The following is a 16,466-nucleotide window of genomic DNA, read 5'->3' on the forward strand; positions in this document are numbered from 1 at the left end:
CTAGAGCAGGGGTAGGCAGGAAGATCTCTAGATGCTGTAACTGTGACTCCCAGAAGCCCTTGAGAGCATGGCCCCTGGTCAGGAATGTTGGGAGTTGGAGCCAACTAGAGATCCACCTTCTGCCCTCCCATGTCTTCCAAGATTTTAGAGAAGAGTCTTTTCCAGTTGTTTCTTGAGATACCAGGAACTGAGGTTGGGACTTTCTGCACGCATATTCTCTACCGCTGTCCAATGGCACTTCCCCTTGCTCCCCAGCACACCATCTCTTTTGATATAAGAATTAAAATATACATAGTATTCCTCCTTTCCAAATGTACTGTGTTAGTCAACACACACTACTCTCAAGCAAACTGACAGAAAGAAGTACCATGACATTAGCAGCAAATTCTCCTGTTGAATAAATATTACTTTCAATATAACAGACAACCTCCTATAGCATTTTCGATTTGCGTCGCAGATTTTTTTTTTTTTATTTCACAGGTCTATGTTATAGTCATTAACTTGGATATTTGGTTTTAACAATATTGTGACTGTTGATTTTTATTTAGGAACATTCTTAATCTCCCTTTTAATAATATATTCTGAAGGCAGAGAAAAACAATACAATTCATAAAGCAACAGTGATAAAATCAGCAAGAAAAGTAAAAAAACAATAAAGTTAAATGAATTTCAAATGACAGAAGCAAATGGTAATTGCAATGCTAACTTGCAATGCTATACTAAGCACAGCAGTCAAAAATTAATCTCAGTACAAAGGTTTTCAAGTTGAATAGAACAGCCTCTGCCATGAAGATTTTAAAAAAATGGAGGCCTCAGTATTGGACAGTATATAATAGTTTTAAATAAATACATAAATAAATATCTACTATCTTTGGTCCATGCCAGAAAAAATCTACTCCACTTTGGCTGTTGATGCACATGAGCAATGGAATCCTATGCATAAAGCTTAGAATTGATTCAGCAGTACTTACTCCTTAGGAAGTAAAATTTGGGCTGCACACCTTGCAAACTTTGACTATATTTTTGCTACTTAATAACCAAGGAGGGGAACCCACTCCTTAAAGAAGCTCACAGTAAGCACATAAAAGCCTTTAGAAGGTAAGTACCAGCATCTTGAATTTGATGTGGAACAAACTGGAGCTCTGAAAATAATGAGAACGGATGTAACTCATGGAGAATTAGTGTTATAAAGTGCCTAGCAGAAGACACTATATCCCTTTGATTTTTACACATTTTGTTGTTCCACAATGTGGACCCAGAATGAATTTAATTGGCATTGTTACCACTTGGTGTATACAAGATGCTCAACACTATATTATGGCACAAAAGTTAAATAAAGAAACGGTCATGAGTCTTCAGTCTCTTTGTTGCTGCATGCATAAGTTCCAATGATGCTTTTATTCCTGGAAGCCCAAAGAGTTTGTTGGAGGGCATAGCTAAATAAACAGCATCATGAAAACTGAGAGGTGATCAAAACAACATGGAAAAAGTTGATGGAATGCAATTAGGGTTGAGTTACTAAAAAAATCCCAAACTTCTAAAATCCCCCAGAGCACTGTTATAACTATTGCTACATAATGGAAAGAATACGGCTCTTCCTTGAGAAAACCATCCACCAAATCTTAGTGACCAGGTAAGGATGGAAGCAAGCAAGAAGCCTTGAAGGAGCTGGAAAGATCCAAAGCTGAGATGGGAAAAACCACCCATGGAACAATTCTTACATGCATCCTCCACATTGCTAAGCTTTATGAAAATGTTGTCAGAAAAAAAGCCACTGCAGAAACAAACACTTATCAAGTCTTATGCGGAATTTGCCAAAAGGCATGTGGAAGACACAGCAAGCACTGGGATGCGTCGGCCTTTCTGCCACCTGCTGCCCGTGGTGCAAAGCCAACAGGGCTGCTGCCCTGAGAATACGAAGGATGGACGTGGCAGCATCATGTCGTGGGGATGCTTTTCTTCAGCAGGAGCTGCAAAACTTGTCAGGATTGAGGGAGAGACAGAGCCAAATGCAGGGCAACTCCAGCTGATTCAGCCTGCAAGGAACCTGCGAATGGGGCAAAGGGTCCCCTTCCAACAAGACAACCCTAAACCAACAGCCAAAGCAATGCTGGAGTGTTTTCAAAACAAGAACCCGAATGTCTCAGAATGGCCATGTCAAAGCCAAGACTTCAATCTGTTCGAGAATCTGCTGCCAGGTTTGAACATAGCTGTTCCCCAGTGGTGCTCCATCTAGCCTGGCAGAGCTGGAGCAGTTTTGTTGGGAAGAATGGGCAAACAGTCAAAGGTCCAGCTGAGCAAAGCTGAAAGCCCGCAGCTCTATTAATTGTCAAAGGCACTTCTACCAAGTACTGACTCAGGGGATCAACACTTGTGCAACTGACCAGTGCCTATTTTTGTTAACATTTGTGCTACAATAAAACATTTCACACCTCTGTAGTGTTGGGTATCTTGTATACATTGAGTAGAATCAATGCCAATTAAATCAATTTCAATTATATTTATTATTAGTACATTGTGTGTATATCCCACCTCTTTCCATTTGTGAGGAGCCCAAGGTGGATTACATACTGTAGCTCCACTTTATCCTCACAAGAAACCTGTGAGGTAGGGTAGGCTGAGAAGGAATGGTTGGCTGTGTGACCAAGTGGGAACTAGAACCCAGAGTTCCCAGGTTGCCTGATCAACACTTCAACCACACTGGCTCTGTAGGCAATAAAGCAACAAAAGGAGGAAAAATCAAAGGGTGTGTGCATGAAGACTGCAGCACACTCTGAAGTCTCTAAAAGTAGCACTGGTAATTAGTGTAATTGCTCATTTCAGTGAACATTTAGAATAGGACTTCATATTCATGTAACTTCTGACAGTAGTTACTGTCAGTAGTTACTGCACAGATATATGCATATCTAGATCCAGGCCTCGGATCTCTCAGTTTTTTCCCCAAAGAGAGTAGCTAGCTGGACCGAGCTGTGATTCAGAGCAGGGACTGGTGCAGTAACTTTGGCTATCTGAAGAGGGATGCAAACATGTAAGGTTAGTGATGGACAGCAGGAAAAGCGAGGAATCCCACTCAGTTTTTCCACCCCACAATGCCCACGTGAGGACAGTGCAACAAACAAAGAAACCGTATTAGCCAACAGGAAAGACTAAGCTGTAAACTTGAAATCTCCAAAAGAGCATCAATATGCAATCCCTTCAGCATCAGATGTACACATGGGCAAGGATACGTATAACTGAAGCATAAGATATGAAGAATAGCGGCCAGCTTAATTGCAGAATATGAAATGTTTTTGAAACACACTAATAGATTCCGCATGGCAGCAGCAAGATGTTTTCTGCCAAAGGCAACTGGACTCAAAATATTTTTCTAAAAATCCACTTTTCTACATTTCACATTGCTTGAAAGACAGCTTTTTCCCATAGGGAAGAGAGCTTGAGATAATTAATCTCACTCTACTATATTTCTAAATTCTGATCTCTGTGAAGAATAGCTTAAAGAAATGGAACATTTATTTTTACTAAAATCAAAGGAGGAATGAAAACTTTTATTTCGACAAGTTACTGGGAGTGGTACCCGATTTTACAAATGAACAAAACTAGGCAAGCTGTTGCTGCTCCTTATTCACCTCTTTCCATTTTAGTTTAATGAAACATCAGTGGATCTGCTCCTTGGACAATTCATCATAATAACAACGCAGCTGTTGATGCAGGGTCCTATTGCCACCAGACGGATAATTCTGGAAATTCACAGAGCGGACGAGTCAAGTCCCCTGTCTTCTGCTATTTTTACCCACCATCTAATATGCCAACTTTGTTTCCAAAATGGCAATTTCATTATGATGGCCGCTAACCACTGAGTGAGATAACTTTCCTGAATTTAGGAAGGTCCATCACTCAAGTGATGCAGATCATGGTCTGTATGCTGAAAGACTCCCTCCATTCGCAGGCCAGGCTGGGGAAGACTTCCTGGGAAGCCATGGGCACTTAATATAGACAAGTTTGAGCTTGCCTTAGTACAAGGCAGCTTCCTATGACCTAATCAGACACAAGTGAATTCCACATGTTAACTATGTACTGTGTGGAGTACTGTCTTGTTTAGGTTCCAAATATCTTTCCAATCTATTTCATGGGGCGACCCCACTTTCATTTTTACAGTGCATTTATACCCCACCATTCTTCCTCTTATGAAGAACCCAAGGTGGCTTACACAGTTTTCCTGTGCTGCATTTTATTTGCATAACAATAACCTTGTGAGGTAAGTTAGGCTAAGAGTCCAAAGTGCCCCAGGAGCTTCATGGCTGAGTGAGGACTAGAACCAGGATCTCCCAGGATCTCCATCAATTTTCCACGCAGAGTTTGCTCTATGCCATGTCCCCCTTTCTCATCATTTTTCTAAGCTAAAAAGCTACAACTACTTTAGCCTTTCATCTTAGCAAACTACTCTTGATCACTTTACTTGCTCTTTTAATTGATGGTTAGTTAAGCTGAATAGCGGGAAGAATTACAGAGCTTAAAATTCATTTACAGATTTATATTCCTCTTTGTTAAGCTTCAAAGGAGCTAACAGTGGATTAGAGAAACAAAGATCCATTAAATATAGCATCTGCTAGAACAATTTTTCCCAGGCAACTAGGAAGGACCACTGCAGCAAAGCTTTTCACAGTTGGAGAGCATGGGCCATTTCATGAGAAAACTATCTCAGGCACATGCATAAAAATTGTTTACAACTATTTTCCTGTTTACAAAGTGGGGGTGGAGAATCAAGACAAAGGTTAATCGGGGGCATCCAGGCTAAGCAACAACTGCCAGATTCTAGCTGGAAGTTTTTTATGGACACTGCCTTCAGCATCCAAAGACAAGTCAGCACACACATTCATTCCAAGGACTACAGACCTTTCTTCATGGCTCCCTCTTCCTGTAGGAGAGTCCTCGAAACTTCAGTGGAATCCCAAAGGATCCATCACATACTGGCTGGCACTGGGCTAGGATCAGTACTGATCCTGTAAAGATCCTGCTACACCTCCTTAGCAAACCACTCACCACTGGGCTGCGGAAAGAACAAGCACGTGGAAAAGCCATGCTCCGTTCCCCTGTGCCATCCTTCATGAAGCTTGGAATATTTTCCCCTGCAAGGACACTTGACACACAGGGAATTCCAGTTACCGTGATATTATAGAGAAGTGTTCCTTGGACATCAGCTTTGAGCCATGTGCAGATAGGGTGGCGAGGCTAACCTCGTGGCTAACCCATAGGTTACTTTTTGACAGGCAAACCTGCTTTGAGGCCTCTTTTGTCTGGTGAATGAGTTGTTGGCCAGCCTTACATAGCCAGAGCACAGTTTTTTTACATGCCAAGAAAGAATATTTACATGCCAAGTGTGGAGGGTCTAAATATTTACATCACTGTCTCCTTTCTTTTAGCATTCCTTGGTAGGCTTACTTTATCTCACCCTGCCTATACATTATGGTATACCTCAGATTCTTACCTAAATAACAAATTATTCACCACAGAAATCTCTTAAACTGCAAGCTGGTGGAGGAAGGACATAGAATCATAGAATATTATTATTATTATTATTATTATTATTATTATTATTATTATTATTATAACATTTCTATGCCGCCCCTTGCCGAAACCTCGGGGCGGCTTACAACATGATAAAATACATTGAAATACAATAGTACATAATAAATTACCATTAAATATAAAAATACAAAAAATACATTGATTTACAAATATAAAATTAAAATTATCAGTATAAAATAAAAATATAGGAGGAGAAAGAGAAGGAAGAAGAAGTTGCCCTGGCCAGATCATATGTTTTAACAATTGAAATGATGTTTAAATAAAAAGGTCTTTACCTGGCGCCGAAAAACCAGTAACGACGGTGCCGGGCGGACCTCTTTGGGGAGTGAATTCCATAGGTTGGGCGCCACCGCAGAGAAAGCCCTCCTCCGGGTACTTACTCTCCTAATTTCTTTCATGGAGGGTTCCCGGAGAAGGGACTCTTCAGAATAGTAAAGATGGAAGGGGCCATGAAGGCCATCAGGACACCAAGTTACTCCATCCCACTCGGATGGCTGTCCAGTTTCTTTTGGAAAGTCTCCAGTGTGGGAGAGCCCACCACCTCTCTTGGCAGCTGGTTCCACTGTTGTATTGCTCTGATAGTGAGGAAGCTTTTTCTGATAACTTAGCCTGAATCTGGGTTGTTGCATCTTGAATGGATTATTCCATGTCCTACACTCTGGTATCATGTCCCTCCTGCCCAGGCTCTGGGTGTCTGGAAGCAACAACAGTACTGGACTAGGTCAGCTGTCTCCACTCTTTGGGGGTCAGTGGGCCATTTGGAAATTTGGGAGCATGTGCTGGGCATCTTCATGAGGTGCTTCATGGGGGTTGGCCCATTCATAAAATGGCTCTAGTGGGGTGGGTTTGTACAAAACTGGATGCTTGAAGGCAAACTGGTTATCTTCCTATTTTACTACAGAGAGGGAGCCAGCGTGTCACTTTGCAGCAAGCCTGTCTCCCATTTATTTTATATATATATATTTTAAATGAAGGAAAAACTTAACAAAGTAAAACCTAAGAGGTACAAAGCAAGGATGATAGGTCTAGCTGGCCGACAAGACTCAATTTCTGTGATTCACTTTGCCTTCATCTGCCAATCCACAAAATAGCAGGCTTTAACAAGAAATGGCCAGTAGTCCTGGGTCTCCATGCAGGCTGTGGAGCTGGGCTCTTCACTAGCTTTGTTGCTACATGGAAAGTCCGGCTACCAGCCTCAGCAAGCTAGGAAAACTCTCTGCAGGCTGCTAACTTTCGTAGGGTTGTTTACAAGACTGCAGCATTGACTAATCTTACAGGACTGTTGGAAGGAATACAACAAGAAAATTTATACCGAGTGCTTTGAACACAGTGAAGTGCTATATAAATGCAAAGTATTGTTATTCTTATTATAGGTACAGAGCCAAATCAACAGAGAAACAAACAGATCTTCTCTTGCTGTGCCAAAAGCAATAACACAACAGATGGAATGTAGAGTTTTGCGGAAGAAGGAGGGAAGAGAGGAGAAGCCTTCTTTAATGTCTAAAAAACATCTTGGTTTGCCCCTTTGCCTTTTTGATCTGACACAGACTGTAATAAAGATGCCAAGGAGCACTTGAACAAATATTGCTTAATACTATACAGAATGGATAAGGATGAGCCACGAGAAAGCCGAGCCTAAAAGCAGACAGCACAGTAATCCGTGATCTCAGCAACATGACCAGCTGGGGACCAGCAAACCACATTACCCATATAAGGCAAGTGCCTTCGTGCCTAAAATCCTTTCCCACTTAGCTCACTCCACTTTTCCTATGATCTGTGCTATAAATGATGGGAGTCACCCTCCCGGCTCCTAACACTCACTCAGAGGGAATCATCTACCAATCATTCCATTGTAAAGCCAGGCTTGGGGGACCTATCAGGGCCAGCAGGGAAGAGGGAAAGTTGTGTGGACCAAGCCGTCCCCAGCCTGGTGCCTTTCATATGTTTTGGATTGCAACTGCGAGCAATCCTATGTTCACACTAGGACTGATGGGACTTGAAGTTCAAACCACCCGCAGGCCACCAGGATGAAAAAAGCTGCTATTTCAGAAAACACACAGAACCAACATACAAGAGCAAGAACAACATACACAGAGCAGGAGAATACCATCATGCTGGGTGTCTTTCTACTCTTTTAGAGGATTACAACTGGTACTATACTTTCTGGTGCACCTATGACAGTAGTCACTGTGTTTAAATACAAAGACACACGCCTTTCTCTCAGGATGACAATTTAAAGGATTAGACCAGGGTTAGGCAACTGGTGGCCTTCCAGATGTTTTTGGCTAACTTCCAGCCTCACTCACTATTGGCTTGGTCTGACTGGAAATGACTTCCAAGCACATCTTGAGATCCTGCTGTGTTACTTTTCCAACTTCTTGTGCCATAAGCCTATAAGCAATGGAAACAAGCAAGAGACCCCTTTCAATGAACCATAAGAGCAGTTTTGCCATCTGACCTGACACTGATTTCTTGTCCGGCCCAGTGGTTTCGCAGTATAAGTCACACGCCTGTGGTGTGCCTGAGCCTGTCTATCAATCCAGATCTCATGGGGAACCCTTTTTCCCTCATGAGGCATTGGCTCACATGCTCTCCTTCTCTTCCTCTTCCAAAGCCATATGGAGATTAGAAGCTTCCACATTTAAACAAAGCATAATTTCCATTATATTTGAACTTTAGGAACTATGTTTGTTTAAACTTTGCTTTCAGAACAATCCAAGAATTTCAACAAGGGATTGGTTTGGGCTTGTTCTAAGAAACTTCGGTTTGAATAACCACAATTCCCTGACTTCATGGAATTAAACTTAGTTTAAAGGGGAAACAGGGAAGAGGGAAAGGGAGGGGAAGGCAGAAGAAGGGGAAGGCTGGTTCACATAACAGAAAACTAGTTCTCCATTTGTTCTGGTCTAGAGAGATGAAGGCCTGGGGAAAAAAAACAAGGAAAACAAACAAGAACACCTGACTTCCCCACAAATATTTTTCCAGTTTTTCCATTGTATTCCACAGGAATTCATACCTTTACCCTGAAGTAGCCCATTGTCTGCTGAGCAATACTGTGATTTCATTGCCTATCTTTCTTTGCTGGCAAAACCAGCAGCACACAGGCTCATTTGCCTCCAGGTCTTGAATGCTGGCAGTTTTAAGTATTTCTAAGCAACTAGAATAAATTGAAGCTTTCATAACACTGCACAAGCTAAGCACAGTTAAGTAAAAATCAAGCAAAACTGAAGTTCTTATTAGTGTGCAGGCTTCAAAGATGGCACTTAGCCTTTGTTTCAGGCTTTTGACAATCAAGTTCTTCTTTTAGTTGTCAATGGATAAAACTACTGTCTATTCTGTGCTTTAACCTACAGATTCTACAAATATGTCTATTCTGCGCTTTAATCATATTCAGTGTGAGTTTGCTTATGACTTCAGTAAATGTCTTAAGACATTTACCAAACCCAGACAGATCCACATATATTTCTGTGATATAAGGATGTGAATACGGATTAACAATTCAACAGAATGGCTTTTTTTTTTTTGCTTGAATCTTGTAACATTCAAAATTAACTTGAACTTTGTTCCCTGACATTTTGTTTCTGTAAGACAATTATACAATGAAAACAGGAGAAGTGCTTATTCTCTAAGAATGAATTTCTGAGTTAAATTGTAAAATGAAATGGAAAACAACACTTTTTAATGTCAGTAAAAGTTTAGTTTTACTAGTTCAACAACCAAGTCCAAAAGTTAAGTATATTAAGCTATTTAAGTTATCCTAAGTTTTTATTATTTTATTTCTTTCATGTCTATACCACCCCATAACTCAGTGATTTGGCAATGCTCCCCTGGGGTCAATGAAAAGATCCAGGGGGCTGGTGATTGGTTGTTTTAAGTTTGCAACAGAACAATAGACCTAATACAAAGAAAGAGGCACGGGGGCACAAGGGTTGTTGCCCGAGAGGAAAGGGCGCAGTAGCCCAAAAAAGTTTGGAGACCACTGGTGTTCACAGCAATTCACAAATTATAAAGCACAACACTACTCAGCACTGCATGATACAACATTACAATAAAAACAGTACAAAAATATTTAAAGTATGAACAAGGTTTTAAATCATTTAACACAACTTAAACAGCTAAAAACAATGTCAATAAATAATTTCAGTATTAGACCTATTCAAGGCAGCTGATATAAATGCCCCTACATTTGCCAGTGAATGCCTACGAGTAGAAGACCGTTTCAACCTGATGCCGAAAAAAATGACAGTACTTGTGTCAGGTGGACCTCAATGGGATTCATTCCACAAATGTTGCTGCCACTTTCTGAGCCTTTCTTAGAGGATGCATAAATAGTCTTCATAGATCAGGAGAGATGTTCCATCAGGCACTATGTCAAGCTTTAGTTTATAGGTTGAAATCAGCACTGTGATTGGACTCAGAAACAAAAGTAGTCAAGGCTAACAGGCCCAAACTGGTGCTCTGTGCTTAGACCTGCTGGTCCTTCTATTAACCTGGATGCCACGTCTTGCTAAATGCACCTTCCAAGCATTCTTCAAGGGGAGCTTCATTTAGAATGTACTGCAGTAACTTGGCATTACCACAGCATAAATCACTGAATCCAGGTTATCCCTGCAGGGGCAAAATCTGGGCCACCAGCTGAAGCTGGTGGAAGGGACCCCATGTCAGTGAAGACTCCTAAGCTGCAAGTGACAGAGATTACTCCAGGAGGATCCTCAAGCTACAAACCTGCTTCTTCAAGAAACTCTATCCAGAAGAGGATATCCATCCTCTATCTGGTCAGAACCACCCACTAGCAGTATCTCAGTCTTGTCTGGATTGAGTTTCTGCTTATTAGACCTCATCCAGTCTATTGACACAGCCAGACTCCAGACGAAACCACTGAGAAGTTTCATGTAGATGTTAAATAGCACGGGGAATAAAATGAACGCCCAAGGGAACATGATGGTGAAGAATCCACTGGCTGAGCAATATGCCCCAAGCACCACCTTCTGAAGACTAGCTCTGTAGAATCTGATTTGCTACAATGATTTGTACTTCCCATTCCCAGTTTAAACAGTTACCCCAACTATGGTTGATCCAGGTGCCAAGAGATCCAAGAGAATCAGTACCATCACATTCCCTCTGTCTCTCTCTCCCAACATACATCATCATACTAAGGCTGTTTCTGTGCCAAAACCCAGCCTGAATCTGAAATGGACCCAAATAATCAGCCTTATCCAAGGCTGCTTAGGCTGGTTGATATGATTATGATTTTTCCAAGTAGAGACAGAATTTCTTCAGGAGTTAATATTTTGAAATACCTCTTTCCCCAAATAGCAACTATAGAATATCTTTTTAAATATGAAGGCATGCAGATTCCAAGAACGAAAAACTAAAGAGCCTTGGGGCTATGAATATCTCAGAAATATAAGCTGTTTGCATCACTCAAAAAGTTTATGACTTGGGAGATTTCCTCCCACATATCTCAAACGGCATCAGAACAATTCACCTCGTCAAATCGCTCACTTCCCACACACCTCAGCATCAAACAACATCTAAACAATCAACAAATGCCTGCACGTGCACTTCCCAAGCACCTCATTCTTTTTTAGCTACTTTGCAAATCTTCCACACACTCACTCCAAATGCACGGGAAACATTTTTATGCTGCATATGGATAAATGTGTGAAGACAACCAGTGAGAGGGAACTGTGTGCAAGATTCCCCTTTCAAATGCGCTCCCCAGAGAGGTCCGCCTGGCGCTGTCATTATTTGTTTTTCGGCACCAGATGAAGACCTTTTTATTCAAATGTCATTTTAATTGTTAACAATATTTGCTTATTTATCTGGCCAGGGCGACTTCTTTTATATCGTTTATATTTTTTATTTATTTTATATTGTTAATTTTAATTTTATATTGTTATTTTTGTATTTTATTCTGTTGTAAGCCGCCCCGAGGCTTCAGCAAGGGGAAGCATAGAAATGTTCTAATAAATAAATAAAATAAATAAATAGGGTGATCCAGTCACACTCAAGACTAAGAATACACATTTGCCCAGTGCGACTGGAATAAGAGACAATGGCCAAAGCTGTATGTGTGCAAGTAGATTAAGAGCTTTGCGATCCCAGGGTTCAGATGCTTAACTTGTAGGGTGGCTGAAAATCATGTCCAAGGCATAGCAGTGTGTAGGTGTGGTCAGGAAAGCATGAGATTGAGAAAATAAGAATAGGAACGGGAGAGCCAAGAAAACAGCCTTTTTTCCTAGCACCCTGACCACAGTTCACTGCAGGAATTTGCTCAGGGCATGCAGTCAATGCTTCACCACTGTCTCAGTCTTTTCATGTAGATCTTCTCCCAGACTATTCTCAACCCTTTTTGCTTGCAATTAACATGCCAGTGAAGTCATATGTGACATAGCAGTTAGAGTATTGAGCTAGGAATGGGGAGTTCTAGTTCCCGCTCAGCCAGGAAGCACATTAAGAGACTTTGGGCCAGTTATGAACTGCCAGCCTCACCTACCGCACAAGGTTGCTGTGAGAGTAAAATGGAAAGGAGACCCTTTTAAGCTTCCTTTGGTTTTTGCAACAGGAAAAAAGGCATGTTAGACATATAAGGGGCTAATAATAACAATATGTTCCATTAGAAAACAACCCACTGACTCATTTTCCCTAGAAAAATGGGGGTGTACTTTCACACATTCCCAAGCACTTAAGCAGCTCTGGAAAATGAGCAAAATATGACCAGCTGTGGATTAGCCTGGGTGAAAAACTGGTGAAGATCTTGTTGTGAAGGGCATGTGAACTCTAAAGCACCCACTTTGCAGCTGAGATTCACTTAATAGGCTACTTTTTGACAGCTATCAAGAGAAACAAAAGAGGGATGCTAAACAATTTTGATGCTCTTTGGGCAATATCCAGGGATGGAACCTGCTGCACCTTATTAGCAGGCAGCTGCAGACAATGTCCTAGCCAAGACTTCATATCTTTGCACTCACGTAACTGCAAAGATTCACAATTGCTCAAGAGGGCTGATTTTTTAAAAGAAGTGTTCAAACTAAAAGTCCAGAGACGTTAGTAATTGGACGGCATACAAATTAAATAAATAAATAAATAAATAAAATGTGCCCCTGCAAGGTGCCACTCAAACATTTTGGAGGGGTTTCAGTGGCTATCAAAATGAGCCACTATGGAAGCTGGCTGGGCAAATGACTACGAAATTGGGGAATATGCAATCGGCAAAAGAGAGAGAGAGAGAGAGAGAGAGAGAGAGAGAGAGAGAGAGAGAGAGAAAGGAAAGCAAGCAGTGGCATGTCAAACAAGGCTTGCAATCATGGCAGAGAGTGGAGGGACAATGCAGTGTTCCCGAGATGCCTGTAGGAGGGCTTTTCAGGGAGAAGATGGAGCAAGAACCAAGGGTGAGTCTGATCGTCTGTCAGACTCATTAGGGGTTGCTTACATGACATGCAACCCACCTATCCTTTTGAGGGTGGGCTAGCACGACTTACAGACATTCACTGTCAATTACCGCGGTAGGAAATCTTTTGGTTACAGCAAACACAATTGCTTTGATTCTGCAGCGTAAGTGCATGCTCACTCCCCTTGCCTGGTGCGCCTCAGAAGAGGGGTTTAGAAACATTTGCTTCGTAACAGCTTGCTACAGAGGGCAGACTGTTGCGATATCTGAATCTGGACACACTGTGGCTAATTTTAAATATGATTTAGTGAAAGGAGTTAGGTGAAATGAGTGAGATTCATAAACTGTGATCTAGTGATCTACAAGAGCCAATTATTTTAATGGATTACTTACTTTTGCTGCACCAATTTGTTCTTTACGAAACTTCTCCAGCGGTGCTATTAAAACATCATTTGCATTCTGAATCTGAAATAAATACATAAAATATGCATCATTTCCGCACATGCATTTTTAGTCTCTCGAGTTACATTACTGATTCTTATCCACAAGCTGCTCATTCCATAAATGGAGATATCTGCAAAGTAATCCCATTCATTTTGTTAAATAGGCAGCCCCAAACAGGAAAGTGGGATGTCTGAATATAGATAGAGACCCCAACCCAGCTAAAAAGCAGTCATGACTAAGACCAGGACCCTAAAACAGATATTTAAACATGTAGAGGATTTCACTGTATGCATTGTTTCAAATTTAACAATCCTGGGCTCCAATAATCCATATGCCCTTCCGATGCATCTCCACTGAAGCTACAGTTTCCTGCCATGTCTGAAAAAGCCAAGGGTGGATTAAGGCCTGTTTATTGGCCAGGATCAAAGTACTGGTATGTGGTGAAAGTACACATTACCACCTTCGTGGGCTATGATCTATAAAGTCAAGATGGCTATGTTCAAATCAGCCCCAAGTCTCATCAAAAGTAATGGGTTCACTGAATCATGATTAATCTGTCCCATTGGTTTCACTTGAATTTATATGCATTCTTATGCACATATCCTCAGAAGGAGGCCCTAGCGAGTTCAGTAAGGCTTACTCTTACGTAAGTGTGCATAGGATTTCAGCCTTAGTTGGACTGGAGACTAAATTTTGTTAATCTATAAACCTTACCAATTTAATGCCACTTCTATTAGTACTTATACTAAAAATGATAGTAGGGACGGACAGTGCATTGCTTGCTATATAGAACACTGCAGACTTACAACAATTATATCTTAGAACAATTCATGAATGAACTGAACATATACAAGTTTAATGTCATCTTGATAATAAAAAGTTTGTACTAAAGCCAGATATTCTTTCTTTGAACCAAGGACAAAAGTCACACACTTGCAGTTTTTTTATTACCTCCTCTCTAAAAACTGTTAAGTATAGCTACATATTCTATTTTCTAAAACACTCCTTTCATCTGATAAAATTTCATGGTCCTAGCCACTTGCTAGAAATAACAGAAGGACAGAAAAGCATGCATGTATGATGCTTTTGCTACAGGTAAGTACATGCAAATTACCCCAAAGGCAATAAGTGATGCTTTGGACATCACAGCAAGCTACCTTAGTGAGCCCATTTATAACCATCCTTTCATGATCAAACGGTTCAGCGTGATGAGAACCCACATTTAAATAGAAGCCTGACATTTTGTATTCCATTTTCTAAAGTGCTTTTGTTGGTGTTATGTGCCATCATCTCTCACCCATGGCAATCCCATGAATGAAAGCTTTCCAAAATGTCCAGTCCACAACAACTCCATTCACCTCTTCTAAGTTCAAGGCTGTGACTTCCTTTATGGATTAAATCCATCTCATGTTTGGTCTTCATTTTCTTCTTCTGCCTTTGATTTTCCCTAACAAAAGCATTTTTAATTTTTTAAATCGTATTTTCTAGATTTGGAGCAAAGGAACTGCCATAATTACAATAAATTATTGTACTGTAACTTAATAAGATACAAGCAACCCTTTTATGTTTGCATGTGGACCTTCACACCTTCCTACACCAGAGATGCTCTAATGGATAGTTGCCTATTTTATCTCACATAGGAAAACAATGGCTTCAAAATAAATTAGGATCTTAAACCAACTTCACATCATGGTTTAAAAAACTGGCTTGTTCCAAAGCTGGCAACCATTGTTTTCTTTGGATGAAACGGGTAACTATGGATAAACTGAGATAACGTGTCTTCATGAGAAACACCATGGGATGAGGAATGAAGAGCTGTGTTCATAAGTAAAAGATTATTAATGCCATGATTTACTAAGGTGCAATGATCCAAACAGGGCAAGTGTTTCAGCAATGGTGCTTTGATCTTAGGGTAGTTACCTAAGGATGTTCATGGAAGGATGTTCATGGAAGAACATCCTGGCATGGATGTCCAGAGACTCTTGGGAGTTGCAGTCCCACACATCTGCAGGATACTGGGTTGTGGAAGACTGTCAGAGAACATACCTAGAAGCCTTCTGGGTATGAGTGAGTTGTGTGTACATTAAGTGCTTGCTTTTAAAATATTATTTCTTGCCAGCTATTGCGATTACTTCCACTACGTTTGTCTCTGATACTCTCTTTGGATGAGAAATCTAAACAGGCATTCCATCTATTCCCAAGTCCTGCATTTCTGAGGTTGAAAGAGTCTTTTTTGTTTAAACCGTATAAATATTTGAAAAGAAGAAGAACATTCCACTTAATCTCCCAGAATGGCAGTTATTTTAGAATAATTAAGTTTTAGTGTTTGAACACTGATGTATTTTAGTTCTAATTGTACCAGATGAAGCAAAGTTTAATATTGTCATTCTCTGCCAGCGTCCAATACTATTTGTATTTGGAGGATAATTTTTATCTGCTATAACCATCTTCTAAACTCAGGAGTACTTAACATGCCAAATTAACAACTGAGGATATTTCTGTAGATGGTATTTAAAGCTTTCCTGCTCAACTGGGGTAGAACTATTAGTAATTATTCTTCAAATCAATTACGATATGCCAACATTACTCATAATGGAGCAAGGAATGGATGGTGCACTCAATATCCATATGCCTTCTTCGCAACAGTTTTTATTGGCACACTTAGAACATATTTGCAACACTTAACATAAATACAACGTTTTCTAATCAGAGTAGGCAAATCCTGAGAAAATACCATAAACCCTGGTAAAGTTCAAACTACAGGCCTGGAAAACATTCTCAGTCACGCTATATGCCCTCATTAGGAATATACAGAAGCTTCCCCATGGTGGCCGTATTTCCAGTTCATTGAATAGTTGCACTGCATGTTCACAGTACTTATGGGCAAAAGCAGATAGCAGATATGCAGTTTTCCCAGGGCAGGATTATGGCTGCAGACTGGCTTGCTATTTTGCAGGATACTAGCCCACTGCACAAACCACACAAGTATTAAAGACCCTTACCCACTACGTGAAACATTATTTTATGTAAGCTTCCCAACGTT

At 40.6% G+C, this 16,466-nt stretch overlaps 1 protein-coding gene across 1 annotated transcript in view; it reads right to left on the reverse strand.

Annotated features, from left to right (window-relative positions):
• Positions 1 to 16,466, reverse strand: part of ARHGAP42 (Rho GTPase activating protein 42) — a 117,544-nt gene that overhangs the window by 67,093 nt on the left and 33,985 nt on the right. The window contains exon 3 of the mRNA XM_044441823.1: positions 13,373 to 13,444. Coding sequence (XP_044297758.1) covers positions 13,373 to 13,444 — 72 coding nt within the window. The remainder of the gene's footprint in view (positions 1 to 13,372; positions 13,445 to 16,466) is intronic.

This window comes from Varanus komodoensis, unplaced genomic scaffold (genome assembly GCF_004798865.1).
Source record: "Varanus komodoensis strain SLA01 unplaced genomic scaffold, ASM479886v1 scaffold4, whole genome shotgun sequence".
NCBI classification, from domain to species: Eukaryota; Metazoa; Chordata; class Lepidosauria; order Squamata; family Varanidae; genus Varanus; species Varanus komodoensis.